We start from the raw sequence: 18,450 nt of genomic DNA, 5'->3' as shown, positions 1-18,450 counted from the left end.
TACCTGGCTGGGTGTTGTTTTCTTTAATGGATGTTTAGTCTGCTGCACGAAATTTAAATTCCAAGTGTGTACTGATGCACTGCAGAAAATAATTGACATCATGGTTTGCTAATGTTGTCTGTAGCATAATCCGCATCATTCTTGGCTAAAATGGCACAATCTGGATTTGCATTTTATTTTTTATTTTTTCTGGATTTGCTTTTCTCCCATAGGGAGTTCTGTCGTGTTCGTGGTTATTTATCCTTTTTTTGTAAACAACAAATGCAGTTTTCACATGTAAAATCCAGGGCTCAAACAAAGAGCAGACACTTAGAGCTATTAATTATTTAAACAATTATTCTAACAGGGCAAAGTTGGGCAACAAGAAACGCCTGGTAGTCACATATTCCAATCTTTTTAATCAAATAGAAATGGGTGGATTTACATCTAGATGTAAATATCATGAACTGAAAGTTAAAATTATGATCCATCCTCTCATACTTATCTTTTTTTTTATATAGCAAAAACTTGCAAGCCTAGTTTTTTCTTTTTCTGTCCACATATTGCAGTGTTTCACATTTTTGTGCTTTTAGTTTATATTTGTTTGTGTGTATGTATAGCTTGCAGGTCGTCATGTGAAGAAGCATCTGTTCAGTGACACTGATACCGACATGACTGAAACTAGCTGGCTTAACTCAGCCAACAGGAGACCTAAGCCTAAATTGGCGGACTACACAAGAAAGCCGGTTAAATCCACTCATCCTCCTTCAAACATCACATGTATGTCTTTCCTACAGCCATGCTATTCTTGTTTGTTCTGGAGAAAGTCCTAAACTACATTATGTAAATTTTTTGTTATAATTTCTTATTTATGTTAATTTTTCACCATATCAATTTTTTTTTTTACTTTTTAAACATTTATTACAACAACTATTTTTGTTGTGATTTGTTTTATTTTACAATTAATTTTGCGACCTTAACAAAACTTTTACCTCTCCACCTCTAGTACAAATCCTATTTTAAATAACAGGCTGTACCTCTCAAACTGGAGATGAACAAATTTTTATTGTAAATCAGGATAATTTACACAGAAAAACATTCACATTTTTGAATTCAGGTTATTTCTAAGAAAAAAATCGTAGGCGTAATCCTCCTTTGTATAAATCCTGGTTATCCTGTGATGGCACCTGAGTTTATTACACTCACTAATGTAGACTTTGTGGTGTATGTATCGTGTGATGATGTAATATTGTTACTGTTTTCTCATTTAGTTAAATGAATATATAAAATTATCTATGGCTTTAACACTCTCTGACAACTGGCTACATGGTGTCTTATTCTGAGCTTTGTCTATTTAAGATATTCAAACCACTTTCACAAAAACGATATTGTGGTGCCTTTTTTGTCACCCATTTTCTCAGATATGGAGGATGGTGCAAATTGACTTTTTGTGTGGCTTTTGTTCCTCTCATGGGTTCCACTTTTTTTTCTTTTCTTTTTTTTTTTTTTTTTTTTTTTTTAACTCCCCTTTGCAAAGGAATTTTCTTCCTCTGTAGCTCGGACAGTGTGTTGGGGTAGGAAATGGGCAGGTATTTTAACGTGCATGCTAAAAACTGACTTTTGTCATTTGAATATGTCTGCTGCATGACAAGCTGTTCGATTTATCTATATTAAGTTAAAATATCTAAAGATTATTATATGTCATCAATTTTATCACACAAGATCATTTTATTGTCCAGTGATACCTGGGACTTGTAAATTGCACAATTTACAGTACATATTTCTCTGCAATTCTCTAAATACTAATTATATGTTAAATTGCTAATTAGTTTTACTTACAATTTTAATGAGATTTTGTAAGAATTGTTTTATGTTAAGTATTTAAAAGATAACAATCCAAAAACATCTATTTAAGACAAAAATCTCTAGATATTCAATTAGTACAAAAGTACTCAATTAGTACTGTTTCATTAGTGTACCATTCTCTTATTAATAGGAAAAAGGTGTAAATATAATTCTTCCTGTTATTTTAGTTGAAACTTCAAAAATGGACATTCCCTCAACAAAGTCGGCAAAAGCGTTGTCTAAAATGAAGAGGGTAAGTGAATGTATATATCTGAAGAAAGTTGTGTCATGATTTTCACATTTCTATTCACATGTCTTTTAATGCTGGACTATACTGGGTTTAAATTCAGAAAAGGCAGAAAAAGGTGGTTGAAGAAAAGCGTAAGACAAGCAAGGATGTTGCTAGCCCAAAACCCACAGACAGACCCCGAAGAGCCACAGTTTTTAACAAATCCTACAGAGATTTGTCTGACTCTCAGAGTGAGTCAGAAACCAATGAACCACCTCCAGCAAAGGCAGGATTCTGTCAATTCTCTATAAATAATAGCAATTGTAATCCTTTGTGTGTTTACTACTTAGTGACACATTGAACTCTTCTCTCATTAAACAGAAGTTTATCGCCAAACAAACAGAAAAGTCTCAGAGGATGGCTTCAGTTCAGAACAGGGCTGCTACAGTTGAACCACCTATCAAAAAAAACTGTAAACTCAGGTCAAGGACAGTCCCTAAATCTTTAAATGAAGAACAGGAAAAAGAATTTTCTAACCATGAAAAATCAACACATAAGGAGATAATTACAACAGTTCTGGGGTCAACCAAAGGACAGGAAAGTGTGTTTCCCCCTAAACCTCCTTCTTCTCATGCCCCTTCTCTTCCCTCTAACACAGGTAAATGTAAGATATTTTTTTACTGTAAAAGCTGACCCCATACAAGCCTTGCCTTTTTATTTCTATTAAATATATTAATATTTGTCTGGCATTAGCGGCAATAACAAGTACAGCCATACTGAGATCAGCTCTTGGTCCAGTGGTTCCTCTGTGTAAGGTAGTGACATTTACTTTCATTTTAAAAAATCTAAACATTATGTGTTTCCTTATATAATTTTTTAGCTCATTTTAAACTCTTCTGAAATTTAGCAACCACAGACACCTCAGGTGCTTCAGTCTTCCTCTGTCCAAGGCATAGTACAAGAACGAAATAAAGATATCCATTCGGACCAAACTGATAAGGAGAATAAACAACCAGGAAAATACAGTACCCATTCAGTAATGGGTAGCAAGCTAATGGAGAAGAAAGAGGTCAGTGAAGTCTTGGGTTTTAAACAGTCACTAAACAAGAAGAAAGTGCTTTCTTCCACATCGACAAAACAAAGTTGGGCTTCCAAACGCACAGATTTCTACTGTTCGCCATTCTCCATTGAGAAGATGAGATGTACGAAATTAACTTTTCATTTACTTTATATCCTAAAAATGTTTGATACTATTTAATGTTTAAGGTATGAGTTATTTCCCTTTAGCTGCAGAGACGAATGCATCTGTACTTCAATCTCCTTCAACACCACCCCAACCTTTGTGCATCTCTCCTGTTGGTGCCCCTCCTTTGGGGTTGCCTAGTCATCTCAGAGGGATCCAAGCATCTTCTTTCTATAGGACTCCAGGAGGACTGGATAGTGCCTCATGTTTTCCTCACTCTTTTGTAACCCCAGTTCTTCAGAGGCAGACTGCTCAAGAGGTACATCTGGCAAGAAGTAGGGCTGCAAATAACTTAAAAATGTCAAAAGTTGAAGAAATACTCTCCAACATTGTTAATGCACTGTTTACTTAACAAATAGCAAAACCTGCTAATGATGTAGTAATGCATAACCTCTGTACAAGCATTGGGATGTGTTGGAGTGCTTTGACTCTCCTGTCATTAATACAAGGTACTGCAGCACTGGATAAAAATAAATCTTGTGACTTTGCATAAGATTGTCAAAACATTTACCACAACTTAAGCTAAAGGTGCTTTAATGAAACATTTGTGTGTAACTTCCTTTTCCAGACAGTTTATGTTGTAAAATATATACCTATGCATTTTGTTATACAAGTTTTTTATTCGTATTAGCTGTATGACTATATTGTAGTAACATGGCTGCCTGATTTAAATATTCATATTGATACAAATCATGTTTGTTGTTTACTTACCAGTAATTTCTTTTAGAGAAAATGGATTGGATTTATCAGCATGTTTTATTGTCAAATTATATTGTCAGTTCTTCTGAGTCATACCTGCACCAAATATTAATCTCAACTTATTTTGGCATAATATTGATAAATTGCTGAAATGTTTTTTTTATAATGTAGCTCCTGCCTTATCTCACTCTTCTGTTTTAGAGTTCTAGGCAGCCATTTGTTCCCCCGCTTATTGCCTCTACTGGTAGGGAGAAAAGTTCTTCCCTGCTCAACTCTCCAGCTCTAGAAGAAGAACTTAAGGGCTTTCTAAACAGCACCAGTCAAGGTGCCCTTCAGGCATCGTTTGACAAAGATTCTATCTCTTTGATGACATTAAGCCAATCATCACACACATCTGTGAAAAATATGTCTGTAATCTGCACTGAACTTGAGGTAGAGAGGTTAATTGTTTTGTGCCAAGCTTGGCTACATATTTGATTATGCTTATGCATTTGGAAATGGTCTTTTTAAGAGTAAATCACTTTTCACAGAAAACACCTGAATCTGATCAGGGAGGCAGTGTTGAAAAGGCAGAATCAGGTAATCTCAATCTCTCTCTCTCTCTCTCTTGCTCTCTCTCTTTTTATTTTATTTTATTTAAAAAAAAAAAATACGTTTTGAAATTTTAACATTTGATCCACTGCAATATCAGGTCCAGCAACCACTCGCTCTTGGCACAGCTCATGCAGTTGCACAAGTCTGTCTGAAGGAGATGAAAGTGAAGATGAAGACAAGACAACTAAAACTGGGCCCAGTGAACTCGCTGTTAGAATGAAGCCAAGAAAGTTGTTTAAACCTAATACCACGAAAAAAGGTTAATGTTGCTGTTAGTTTTGTGAACATTATAAAAAAAATGTATGTATAAAAAAAAAACATGTACAACATTTGGCAGAGAAACTTTGGTGCAATTAACTCTGTTCTCTTCACAATTAATGACAACATAAAGGAATTGTAACAACACAGATTATGAAAGAAATATAATAAAAACAAAACTTTTTTGCGGTATAGGCTCTAAACAACCCATACAAGTTGGCAGCATTGCAGAGGAGAAGGAACCAGGTAAGGGCGTATGTGTAAACATAAACCCAGACGTACAGTATGTGTAAACATAATCTACAAAGTTGAAGCCCTGGTGCAATTTTACAGTATAAGTGACACATTAATGTAAAAAAAATATAAAAAGGTTTTTGGCTATCATTCCGGAACAATAGACAATATTTTCTTAAAGCTATTGTTTGATATTTTAATAACAATAAATTATGAACGCACTGGTTCACAGACTCCAACAGTTTGTCAGAACCCTTTGCTTGGTGGGTTTCCTTTGGGTACTTTGGTTTCCTACCACAGGCCAAAGACAGGTAGTTTACGTTAATTGGCTATCCAGATTGTCCAGAGTGTGTGTGTGCCCTACGATCTATTGGCACCCTGTCCAGGTTGTACCACACCTTGTGCCCTAAGTCTCCTGGGATAAGCTCCAGGCCCCCGACCCTGTATACTGGATAAGTGGTACATGAATAAACAAATGTTTTACATAGATTAAGGTTGTTAAAAAATACTACTAATTTTGGGGGTACTTTAAAGCATATGAGAATGTGCAGTGTATTGTTATTCAATATACTTTTAGTGCATATAGCCACTTCAAAGTCACACACGTTAACTTATATATACACTGATTGGCCATAACATTAATAACACTGACAGGTGACATAAAAACCATTTGCCTATCCCATTGCAATGGCATCTGTCGACATGGAGTATGTTAGCCAGCAATTGAACAGTCAAATCTCAAAGTTGATGTATTTTAAAAAGGAAAAATTGCCATGCAGAAAGCATCTGAGTGAATTTAAGTCAAAGAGCTAAAATGTGATTGCTGCGCATGTCCAAAACATCAGGTCGCTTTTATGCTGTGGTTAATTTTTATTAGAAGTGGTCCAAGAAAGGAAAATCAATGACAGGGTCATGGGGTCAATCACAGGGATACAGGGAGAGGCAGTGTAAGATCTGGGCAGTGTTCTCATTTATGCTTTTAGTCCTTGCATTTATGCTACTTTGAGGCACATCACCGACTTAATCATTGTTGCAGACCAAGTACACCCCTTTGTGACAACAGTATTTTACCTATTGGCAGTGGCCTATTTCGGTAGGATATTGCGTTCTACCACACTACAAAAAATGTTTAGGTATGGTTTGAGGAATATGAGAAAATGTTTGAAGTGTTGACATTGTTTTCAGATTTATCAGATCTCAGTCCAATAGAGAATCTGTGGGATGTCCTAGGAAAACAAGTCTTATCTATCGAAGCCCCACCTCAGGACTTAAAAGATTTGCTGTTAGACTTGGCACCAGATACAGCAGCACACCTTTAGAGGCCTTGCGGAGTCCATGCTTTGATAGGTTGACAGTTTTTTTCTTGTAATAGCTAATTAGTGTACACTTAGAACTGACCTTTTGCTTAATAATATTTGTTAAAAATTTATTCATAAGCATTACCAAGGATACATTAATGAAATTGGTAGAAAAAAATATTAGAACAAATTAACAACATTAAAAACTTGGCAACTACAGCACTGAGACATCTCTGGTAAGAAGTGATTATTAGCTTTATGCAGCATTGTGATTTAATTTTGGCTCATTACTTTTGGCAAATCATCTTTAGCTCCCCAGAGAACAAGGGTCATTCTGATGACCTTTTTCTTTGTAATCCTTTATAAATTTAGATCATTTTAAAGTCAATTAAATTTTTTCGGGGGGGTTTTGGCCATGTGTTTAGGGATGAGATTTTTTTGGCAGATGAGAATAAAATCTCCACTAGTTTAATTCAAAATTCAAATTTTATTTGTCACATACACAGTCATACACAATACGATGTGCAGTAAAATGCTTATACGACAGCCAGGGAAAAAATAAAAGCTTATAAATACTGTAAGAAATAAATATGAATAAAAAGGAGAAATATGATGGAAAATAAATGTAGTTATATAAATCTAGTAAAATGTACTGTACAAATAAGGACATAATAAAAATATAGCAAAATATTGAAATCTAGAAGAAAAAATTAAAATTTGTAAAAGTTTAGCAATGACTAGGGGTGTGCAAATATGCATAAAAAGTGACTTATTAAAGTGTCTTATTAAAGTGTCTTGTGCAATGGTCCAGAAATGAAAATATAAATATGTAGTGCAAGTGTGCATGAATTTATCCATAGTGGCCATGAATGCCCAGTCAATGTTGGATGTTAAAAAGGTGGTATTAGTCATGTGTTGTGTTGTGGTTGAGAGACCTTATCGCCTGCAGGAAGAAGCTCCTCCTCAGTCTCTCTGTGTTGGCCTTCAGGGAGCAGAATCGCTTCCCAGACTGCAACAGAGGGAACAGTCCATTGTTGGGATGGCTGAGGTCCGCTTGTTGTAGATTGAGTGCAGGTCAGGGAGCTTGGTGCGAAAGATGCGCTCAGCTGATCGCACCACCCTCTGTAGGGCACGTCTGTCCTTTATGGTGCTGTTTCCAAACCAGGTCGTGATGTTTCCCATCAGGATGCTCTCTATGGTGCAGGAGTAGAAATTCCTGAGCACCTTAGAGGGCAGTCTGAAGTCTCTCAAGCGTCTGAGGTGGTAGACACGCTGTCGGGGCTTTTTCACCACGGTGTTGATGTGACAGGACCATGACAGGCCCTGCATGATGTGAACACTGAGGTATCTGAAGCTGTCCACTCTCTCCAATGGGCTCCTGTTGATTGCTGTAGTTCTTCTCCTGCTTTGCACTAAAGACCACTATCAGCTCCTTTGTCTTGCTGACGTTCAGGAGGAGATTGTTCCTCTGGTACAAGTTCTCCAGATTCCGAATCTCCTCTATGTAGGCCGTCTCATCGTTGTTCGTGATCAGGCCCACCGCGACAGTGTTGTCAGCAAACTAGTGGCCACGCAGTCGTAGGTTTATAATGTATGTCCCAGTACATTACTTCATTATGTTTACTTTGATGATGTATCCCTTCCTTATTATTAATCTGAAGCATGTTGTGAAAGCTTGTAAGGCGCACCTGTTTGAGGATTTGTTTCAAGAAATTTGGGCCTGCATATTTCTGAATATATACCCAGTGTACTCTCAAGGATGTCTGTAATGTTTGCAATGGCTTTGTAGCACTTTACCTTTAAGCTTTGTTTAATCATATTATCTCTATAAAGCTCCTTCACCTTCACCATGATTACTGCTTGTTGCAAATTGTAACATCTTTTATGATACATGGTGCTGTTTTAATTGGCATACACAGTATTTCTTTATATTTAAAAATACAAAGACATGGATTTATGAAGAGGACGTATATTAACAAAATCAGAAGTGTCTGAATGCTTTCTCTCACTGTATACAAAGCAGCTTTACTGTGGTGTTTGTTAAGCTGTTTAAGCTAAACATTAGCAATGGAGGTGCTTAAAATATATTTCTCACAAGTTGTTTGTTTATTTTTGATGGACATATTACTAGTTACTGAAGATATGAGAATGCGGTCCACAGTGGTGTCGAGCTGTTGGGAGGCCAGTGTGAAGGGAGATATGGATCTTGTACATTCTGAAGTGAGCACATCTCAGGAGATGGGCTATGTCTGCCGCCAATTCAGCTCTGAGTTAAAGAGAAAATTTGAGGTAGGTGAAGACCAAAGTATTATTCAGTAAATGGGGAACAGCTTTGCCAGACAAATAAAATTATGAGCAATATGAATATATAGTAATATGACATTGATGTGTGAACATAAAGTAACTATATAAGATTCAAGATTTAAAGAACTTTATTAATAGTTGATGTAATGTAATAGCTAAATGTAATAGCTGAACTTGTACATCATATATCATAACAAGAGAAATTTACTTTATACTTTAATCATCTTAATCACCAAATTAGGTTATTTTTCACCCCTTTTAACTGGCAGTGTTTAACATGATCTGGTGCACGTTGTGTTGGTATTTCCCACTAATTCATGAAAGGACTGGGATGTACGATTCAGTATATCTACTTTGTCACTTCATACCTGTACTCTATGCGTCAGTCCCACTAGAACGGCATAAAAAGTTTGAAGCTATTGTCTTCAGTTCATAATTTCATTTGAAGCGACTTCATCGCCTGAAGTGCTAGTGCAACCTTCTGTGATATACAATTTATTAGTTATTTGAGCTTTGTAGAGATATTATGCAAAACAAACATTGTAGGTTAATATATTTTAAGTGTGTAGATTATTTGTGAGAGTTAATTGATTTAATGATTAGTCATTAACATCCCTATCCCTTACATAATGGAACTAATAGGCTGCACGGTGCCAGCTGTGTCTTCACCAAACCAAAAGTCTATCAGTTCAGTGTACACTGAATGTGAAGCTATATTTACTGTAACTCAAGACGAGCATTTATACAGACCTACACCTAATCACATCCAATCTGGCAAGGATATGAATCGTCATTGCTTGGCTTTGAAGCTGGTTACCACACAGCAAATATCTGGTATTATTAGAAAAATAATAGACATACTGTACCTCGACCAAAATTGCTGACTGTGTCTGCAAAGCCACACACAATTAAATATGCTTCAGCATTAAATCCTTTTCTATAGCTTGGGGTTCAAGCATTCTTTGAAAGAAGGTCCTTAACCAGTATGCACAAGCCTAGCATGTCTGTGAATGGGTTCAAGATACATAAACACAAAACAAGCTAACAACCAAGCCTTACTCCTTTAACTACACGCTGACTATAGTGACTACATAGGTACTACTTCAACCTCTAGCAGTTCCCATATGTAATCAGCAGGTGTTAAATCATCTGTCATTCTCTCTTCAACCCTACCCCCTTCGCCGCTTGCCCCCAGAATAGCTCATTTGTACACAGTAGGTCAAAGGGAGCGGAGCACATACTTTTTCCTTCACCATGAGTCCAGTGTACTTCAGTTTAAGAATCACAAGGACAGTTATGTGGCAAATTTTTAAGGGTTTTTAATCCACAGTGCATGATGAGACCACTGGCTAATTTGTCAGACACTAATTTGTAGATGCGTTGCATCGGCAGTTGTACTGACTTCTGGTTAACAAGAGCATAAGATGTTTCGGCATATCTGATGGACACAATTGATTCTACAGTGATTTTCATCAACAAAAAAAAACGTCCCTTTTTTCAGGACCGTGTATTTCAACAATACTGTTGTAAAAATTCAAATAACTTTACAGATCTTCATTGTAAAGGGTTAAAGCAATGTTTTCCATGCATGTTCAATTTACCATAATCAATTAATTAATATGCACCTGTGGAATGGTCGTTAAGACCTTAACAGCTTACAACAAGTAGGCATTTAAGGTCACAGTTCTAAAAACGCAGGACACTAAAGAGACTTGTCTACCGACTGTGAAAAACACCCAAAGAAAGATGCCCAGGGTCCCTTTTCATTTGCGTGAACGTGCATTAGGCATGCTGCAGGGAGGCATGAGGACTGCTGATGTGGCTAGGGCAATAAATTGCCATGTCTGCACTGTGAGATGCCTAAGATAGCGCTACAGGGAGACAGGAAGGACAGCTGATCATCCTCGCGGTGGAAGACCACGTGTAACAACACCTGCACAGGATCGGTACACCCGAATATCACACCTGCGCGACAGGTACAGGATGACAACAACAACTGCCCGAGTCACACCAGGAGCACACAATCCCTCCATCAGTGCTCAGACTGTCCGCAATAGGCAGTCCATGAGGAGGAGATGCACTGCAGTACTTCAAGCAGCTGGTGGCCACACCAGATACTAACTGGTACTTTTGATTTTGAGCCTCCCTTCATTCAGGGACACATTGTGAAACATTTTTAGTTTATGTCTTATGGTGTTGACTCTTTTAGTGTTCATACAAATATTTACACATTAAGTTTACTGAAAGTAAAAACAGTTGAAAGTCAGATGACGTTTCTTTTTTTGAGTATAGTTTTCAAGAGGATAAGACGGTGTTAAGTGTGCTTGTGTTATAGTGACACTGAATGCAGGGTGTAGGCTACAGGATTTATCTTAGTCGGGAATGACTTGTCCCTAGGCTAAGGACACGTTAGTCAACAAAGCACTGAGTTGACTTTGCTAAATCTCTCCCTCAGTGTCAAATTACTTTGTGATTGTGAATTCATTTTTTAAATTTTCTTTAACCTCAGCAAAGCTTTTGAGGAGTGGCACAGAAATTATGTCCATGCATCAACTAAAGCTGTGGGTTTAAAAAGGTGTACAACCAAGGTGGCATGTATTTGCAATGATGAGGGCGTTGCCTAGCACCCACTTTTTTTTTTTTTCTTTCTTTTTTTTTTGGACTGGCTATGGCACTGCCCTGTGCCTAAGGTAATCTTTTCTGCAGCAACTTCTGGATAATGGTCCTGTAAGTCTTAGCCCAGATTGAAGATGGTATCCTTGATGTCATTTGAAACCACCGTAAAATAGGTTCCAGAAAAAGAAGCACCAATTCAGTAGATACTAAAACACTGCCATTTCACGGCTTTGCAGGTGGTCTAATTTTATCAATGGAAGCATATCCAGATACTAAACTTTAACAGTCTGATGATACATCCTTACAGATCTTTACATCCTTTTTTTGTGTGTCATTCTGTTTTGTCTTACTTGTTTTGTTCTGAAAGCTCCATCACTAAAACAAATTCCTTGTACATGCAACTGTACTTGGCAATAAAACTCTTTTTGATTCTGATTCAGATGGCAAATGTATGCAATGTCATTTCAATATCTTAAAAGTATTTAGTTTTATTAAAGTTTAATTATCAGTAGGTTTTAACTAAATTATGCTTAAAATCATTGTCTAACAGTAATTTCTTTATATACGCTAATGCTGTGTTGACTGTATCTTAGAACCGTTTAAGGAGAATGGACCACTTCACCAAACAGTCTTTAAAGACCTGCAAGCAACATGTTTCCACTTTAACCATGAAAGTACAACAGTACAGGTCAGACATTAGAGAATCAAGGACACCAATTCCTTATTTTCAAGGTTTGACTTCCAAACAGTGACATTTTTCTTTGTAAAATTTCATGTAGGTCTCAGAGACTGGAGACAGTTAAACGAGTTCTGATGGAGGAAATTAAAAACATGGAACAAGATGAAACATCTCTGAAGAACATGGAAGCAGAGCTGACTGTACGCACACACACGCACAGTGAGATTTATGTTTAATGGTAGTAACTAACCTTCAGTTCAGACTTACATTTAATATGTTTATTTCTGTTTAATTATTTTAAAGGCTTACTGGAAGAAGCAAGCTCTGGCTTTCCATTCTTACCAGGAAAGAGAAACACAAAGGTAAAAAAAAACTTAAACAGCAGTAATTGTTCATGTAATAATAACTATGCCCCATATTAGTTTACCTGTACTGTACATGCATTTAAAATTAATAAAGGTGTGTTTATTTACTAAATGCAGTGTCATTTAAAACATCAGTAAAATACACTCATCAACCACTTTATTAGGAACACCCTTACCCATGCACAATCATGCATTTATCCAATTAGCCAATCGAGTGGCATCAGTGCATTACATTACCTTGAAGTTTGTCTAATTAGCCTTTTTCATTGCATTTACTTCTGTTTATTTTGCCACCTTTTTTTTTTTTCTTAGGCTAAATAATTTAAAAAGCACAATTGAAACAAACGCATGCCGAAACCTGGACTATGAGGAGCAGATCTTTTTTTCACAGGTGAGTGTTTAATGTAAGTATAAGTAATTCACTAGCAAATAAGAATCCATTAAATGTAAGACTTCCATTTTTCAATGAAATTTCAGATGCATTTGATGAAGAAAGACATGAAATCTGTGCAGGATCACTTATGCAGACAGATGGTGGGTGGCAGTATGGCTTTAGAATTACTGTTTGTTCAAAAAGATGAATGTTTTAATCTTGCCAGACTAAAATTGCCTTGGTCTTTTTGTAGCATGAGAATGAGTTGCAAAGTGTACGTAGAGGACTACAGACTTTGTTCCTTTCTGACGTCCCTGTGTTTTTACCGTAGAAGCCAACAGAAGGATTTGGTTACAAGTAATGTTTAAGATGTTTAAATACATGTTCTTATTTCTCAGCAGTTTAGGTTTAATATAATTTGGAATTGCTAAGTCATTTAAAATGTTAAGTATTTATTGTTTTCAATTTGTATCTTATTTGTTACGTTCCTGTTGGACAGAGTTGTGGTTTTAACACAGTGATTTTAAATACGAATAATGAATAGCTGTAACAAAAAAAAAAATCGTATGAAAGAAACAGTTGTAAAAACATATAAAATGTAAAAAAAAATTTATTTGTGAATAAACCCTTGACACTTACATTCAGTCCCCAAATTTATGTTTACTTGTCAGATACTAAATAAAACAACAAAACATATATTCACAGCAGTAACGCATGACAGGAATGGGAAGTTGTCCTTTTACACTACAGATCAAAAATGTTTTAGCTAGTGCCTTTGGTGTAATCTCCATCTTATTATTTTTATCAATACCTAATGTCATTACTACAACACTGCAGTATGAACAATGAGTTCATAGGATGTGTGTAAATTGATGGCTTTCTGGATGCTTTGTTAGTTCTGTTGGGATAGTAGAAGAATAATTTCTGACTGCGGGCTTATGTTTCTCTAGTCCGTACTGCTTACTAAAAGCTTGGACCAGAATGTGTTTGTCATTGAGTTCTTGTTTTCTAAAGGGCTTATACTTAAAAAGTGTTTGGGTCAGGGTGAAGCATTTGCATCCCACCAGTCAGGACTGTTGTAGGGCACCTTATTTGAAAAAAAAAAAGAAATAAAAAATTTAAGTTGAATTAGGATTGAAGTTCTTAATTCACTGACTGTTCTGGGGGGTTGCTTACCACCATTAAAGCAAATCTTCACCATCAAGATTCACCAAAACTCCAAGAACTCAGGGGCTCTGGGCCCAAATTATTGAAAATAAGACACAGGATTTGCTTTATGTATTCTTAAGTCAAATTAATTACTCTGCAATTTAAACAGACTGAATTTTATACATTTGATATGAAATTCATATACCCTTTGAGTGACTTTTTTTCTTCTTTCCATTAAAGTGGATCTCACATGCACACAAACATTCACTCTGAGTCATTTTCTTTCAACATTCATTTAAAAACTCAGTTTTAACATCACAATTTCTTTCATAATGGCCCCTCTTCTCCAGCCTCAGAGCGGAGGTCTACAGCTGCTCTTCTTTCTTCAAGGTGCTGTGCCCCTGCTTTGGAAACTGCTGTCAATCACTGCACCCAAGACCAGGAAAGCTGGAAGAATAAGCACTTCCCATGGATGACGTCATCTCCAGGATTTCGCCACTGTATGTCTATTTTAATTTTCTTCACAGAAGAAAACGCTCTTCTACGGCCTGTGGAACCTGCATGGACAAATACAGTAGATGTTAGCATGGCTGACTTTGTGATCACTAAACTTGATAATTATCCTATGTGACTGTCAGTAACATGTTGCTAGTTTTACTAGTTGTGGTTAAACTTTCAAACAGTTTAAGTTGGTTGATGCTTAATTTGAGTGTAGAATGGTATGTTTGGCCTAACCTATAAAATATAACATTCTGTGTCTCCCCTCTAAAACAAAAAGGTGAGTGATGTCACCAGGATATCTTCTTGTGCGCCTGTGTGTATGAGGAGACCTTGTACTAGTGCACCATAACATATTACACGGAACCCAGTGTAGTTTGGAGTTACCTGATTAACCGGTTATTATTGTAACTTTTTTTTAAAATCTGTAAACTCTATACTCTATACTCTGACCATCTCCATTCACCACTTCTCACTTGGTGGCAGTATTTGTGCTCATTCAAAAAACGGTGGATAATACTGTAAGTTTACTTGTTAACTTGCTAGGCTAATTACATATTACAGCTACAAACTGTATAGACTGTTGTGCTGCATGGTACTTATTTAATCTGTCATGACACTATGTGTTTGCACTTTGTCATTTTTTACACCACATCCTATTTACGTCCACTGGGCCTGTTAATATGTCCTGTTAGTGTGATTAAGTGGTTCTGCCTCACCATACTGCTCACTTCACTGCCAAGTTTGTTCAACACCTCTAACACACAATGGGCCAGTGCTGGATTTCCATCTACAACTCCCTCCAAAAAGTATCAAAACAACAAAGCCAATCCTTTAGTTTTGGCTATGCACTGCAGACATTGATAAAGTTCTTTTTTGTTTTGCCATTTTGTCTTTTGGGTCTTGCTACATGAGTAAGCTCTACCAATAGAGCTTTTGTGAACACGTGACATTTTGTCTGGCAATCATACCCGCCACAGATAATACCACCAAGCCAAATAGCGAATCACTGACTAAATTCACCCCACTTAACACATGACAAGAGACCAGATAACTATGGGTGTTGAGAAACTTTCAAGCTCAGACTTTTAAGGACAGTGAACTGGCAGATTTCTGATATGCTGATATTTACAGCTGTCTTTTCAGATAAGATTTAATGTTAAATTATCATTAAGTAAAATCAAAACATTGTTTAAGCACAAGATCAGCATATTTTACATTTTGTTATTAAACACGTCATTTTCTGACCTATTTTTCTTCCAACCTTTTATTCTGCCATCTATGTAGTCTGAGGAGTGAATGAACTCGAGGCTTGTTCACTTAAACCAATGTTTTTAGCTGTTTAGCATGTACAATGTACCGCTGAGAGTAAACTAGTGCTAAAAGCGATGTTCTCTTTAGAGGTAGCATGGAGACAGTCAGTAGATTTTAGGTAACTTTTGTTTTAGCACTCGTTGTGAATTTACCCACAATCATTTAACACATGCACTTGGGGTGCTGCAAGTGAACCTCTTTCAACATCAAAACACCAACAAATAAGCATAATAAGCCACAAGTTGAAACCCATGACCATGCTTTCACTGCTACAATTAGATTAAACAAAATCTACCTAATTTAAGGGAACCAACTGAATATAATGAGAAGCCTAATAAGGCTTATAAAAACTTAAGACCACCCTGGCCTAATTTACCCCCTGCATATACTTTAAATTGCCAAATCTACCACAAGTTCATCATGGACATTGGATTTTTATTGTGTTAAATTTGCCAATCTTTTATTTCCTGATTATTCTATAACACCAGCTCAAGTGATCACCAACACATTTTAGATCAGGATTAGCATCGACTTCCCGCTGGATGGCTGATAACTAAAAATCTCTTTTCTGTTTGTCAGTAGGAAACTGATAAAACTGTTGTGCAAGTTTTTGTCCCCATATGTTGTGCATTGCCATGCACCCCGCATTGTGAAACCTCAGACAGATGGCCAGACAAAATATCAACAGGTTTTTTTCCATTTGGTGTGACGTCAGACACAAGATTTTTGTTAGGCTGTATGTTTATGTTCACTCTTTTCGCTACCGTCACTGGATTTGGATATCTACATACAGTGGTGGCCTAAATCCGAGTCAATTGTGATCTGGCTTAATCAACCATCTGATTTTAAATCTCCATGCTCAACGATGAGTAAAGCAAAGAAAACATTTGTCTTTCTAGAAGTGTTGATGACTTGATGCCAGTCATGGCTTACTGAACCTGGTAGCATCTGATTTCTTTCAAAACGGGCCATCCTGCTAACATGACAGACAATTATCCAATGCAGTCCCAATTTGACTATAACCATGTAAGGGATAATTTTTCCATCCTGACAGTGAACCAACAATATTGATTTGCAACATTCGGACTTGATATTTAACCATGGATTTATCTGAGGAACAAAATCTGAATTAACCTCTACTAAATAGTATCACTGTCAAAATCTATACAGGTGGACTCTCTGATATGACTGGATGCTTATAGGTAGCACCAAACGTTCTCATCTGCATTGTGTTTTTACTGACCCAATGTACAGAGAAAAAAAAAATTGGTTTGTTTTTAATAAAGCCATTTCATAGGGAGCGCACTCCTGCCCTAAAAGGTCCTATGGACTTTACATCACTTATTGAGCAATGGTTACATCAGACCATTTGGTTCAGTTCTAACACAAGCAATCTGAACTGAGAGCAGGCTCACCCCCACAAATTTTTCTTAACAGTTTTCAGATAAAAACATGTCAGTTCAGACAACATGGTGATTTCAGGTGGTCATTAATTTATCCTAAGGACGTAACTAAATTCAAATACATTAATGATGGTGAACAGATAAGGCATCCTAATCTAAATACTGTACAAATACAGATGCTGAGAGTAGGCAGAGTATTCAGTTTTTGTCTTCTTCACAATAGATGTGAAACCCCAAAGATGAGATAAAGATGTTTTTATTTGATAACATGTAACTTTAAATTATTAACTTATGGATGATTGTGAGATTGGTTGCTAGATTTTGGTTGCTAAATTGCCATTCAAGCTACCACTCAGAAACAACAAGAAGTGTTTTGAGTCATGGTTGATATGTGTGCCAAGATAACATTCCACACCACATCCACTAACTCATGCTAGTCTGGCCATTCTCCGTTGACTGCTCTTGTAAAAAAAGACCGGAACTCACTACTTTTTTTCTAAACTGTACCATTCTGAGTAAACTCAAGGGACTGTTATACTTTAAAATCCAAGGATAGCAACACTTTTAGAATGAATTAAACCAGCCTGTCTAGCAACAACAATGATGTCAACGTAATTAGTCATAAAGATCATTGACATTACAAGTTGACCTCGTTCTGATGGTTGATATAAACTTTGCCCAAATTTACTGGCCCCTATCTGCAGTGTAATGCATATACACAACTTTTTAAACCATAAGAAAATGGGGCACTAACAACTTTACTGCTTCTTGAACATGGATCTTGACCGTAATGACAAAACAAGTATGTCCAATCATTTGATTAATGACCCTTACTGTTAAATGCTACTGAGAAATGCTTAAGAACCATTAGATGTTTTTACAGTATCTTTGACAATTTTTATCACTTCTAATATAAAATATTATAAATAATATAAATATAATATTTATACTATAGGCCATATTATTTCAATTTATTTTTTTGTATAGTGCTTTTAACAACTGTCATTGTCGCAAAGCAGCTTTACACGACCAAAATAAATTATGGAAGTGTGTATAAAATATGAATGTGTATAAATCAAAATGATTAGATAGTCTAACAACTTTCTTATAATTTAATCTAGTCTGAAATGATTAGATTATGTAATCTCTGCTTTTTGTACTGTGATCAGAGAGCTATAAATAGAATGGACACATCACTGCACACTGACCTTGTTAGGTGCTTGCTTGATGCATGTACCTCCATCTCAGTGCTTTTGAACTCATTCAGCTCTTTACGGATGGCAGCCTGCAAGATAACAAAAAAGGCTTGTTTAACCCAAATAGCAGACTTGTAGTAGAGTTGTCTGTGGAATACTATAATTTACACTCCT

The 18,450-nt window shown here is 36.3% G+C and overlaps 2 protein-coding genes across 2 annotated transcripts in view; one reads left to right on the top strand and one right to left on the bottom strand.

Annotated features, from left to right (window-relative positions):
- sycp2 (synaptonemal complex protein 2) overlaps nucleotides 1-13,577 on the top strand; it is a 36,205-nt gene extending 22,628 nt beyond the window's left edge. Inside the window, exons 30-47 of the mRNA XM_053483392.1 lie at nucleotides 600-759; nucleotides 2,013-2,077; nucleotides 2,175-2,339; nucleotides 2,435-2,711; nucleotides 2,807-2,868; nucleotides 2,961-3,255; nucleotides 3,341-3,555; nucleotides 4,197-4,427; nucleotides 4,526-4,574; nucleotides 4,687-4,848; nucleotides 5,043-5,093; nucleotides 8,511-8,668; nucleotides 11,893-11,987; nucleotides 12,079-12,178; nucleotides 12,282-12,340; nucleotides 12,656-12,734; nucleotides 12,821-12,877; nucleotides 12,970-13,577. Of these exons, the coding sequence (XP_053339367.1) occupies nucleotides 600-759; nucleotides 2,013-2,077; nucleotides 2,175-2,339; nucleotides 2,435-2,711; nucleotides 2,807-2,868; nucleotides 2,961-3,255; nucleotides 3,341-3,555; nucleotides 4,197-4,427; nucleotides 4,526-4,574; nucleotides 4,687-4,848; nucleotides 5,043-5,093; nucleotides 8,511-8,668; nucleotides 11,893-11,987; nucleotides 12,079-12,178; nucleotides 12,282-12,340; nucleotides 12,656-12,734; nucleotides 12,821-12,877; nucleotides 12,970-13,047 (2,358 nt within the window). The 3' untranslated portion in view covers nucleotides 13,048-13,577. The remainder of the gene's footprint in view (nucleotides 1-599; nucleotides 760-2,012; nucleotides 2,078-2,174; nucleotides 2,340-2,434; nucleotides 2,712-2,806; nucleotides 2,869-2,960; nucleotides 3,256-3,340; nucleotides 3,556-4,196; nucleotides 4,428-4,525; nucleotides 4,575-4,686; nucleotides 4,849-5,042; nucleotides 5,094-8,510; nucleotides 8,669-11,892; nucleotides 11,988-12,078; nucleotides 12,179-12,281; nucleotides 12,341-12,655; nucleotides 12,735-12,820; nucleotides 12,878-12,969) is intronic.
- The window catches only part of phactr3a (phosphatase and actin regulator 3a), a 30,297-nt gene continuing 25,155 nt past the window's right edge, over nucleotides 13,309-18,450 (bottom strand). Inside the window, exons 11-12 of the mRNA XM_053483393.1 lie at nucleotides 18,289-18,365; nucleotides 13,309-14,422 (exon numbers count right to left, since the gene is read on the bottom strand). Of these exons, the coding sequence (XP_053339368.1) occupies nucleotides 14,407-14,422; nucleotides 18,289-18,365 (93 nt within the window). The 3' untranslated portion in view covers nucleotides 13,309-14,406. The remainder of the gene's footprint in view (nucleotides 14,423-18,288; nucleotides 18,366-18,450) is intronic.

This window comes from Clarias gariepinus, chromosome 22 (genome assembly GCF_024256425.1).
Source record: "Clarias gariepinus isolate MV-2021 ecotype Netherlands chromosome 22, CGAR_prim_01v2, whole genome shotgun sequence".
Classification (NCBI taxonomy): domain Eukaryota; kingdom Metazoa; phylum Chordata; class Actinopteri; order Siluriformes; family Clariidae; genus Clarias; species Clarias gariepinus.
This window is presented reverse-complemented; position numbering and strand designations above follow the sequence as displayed.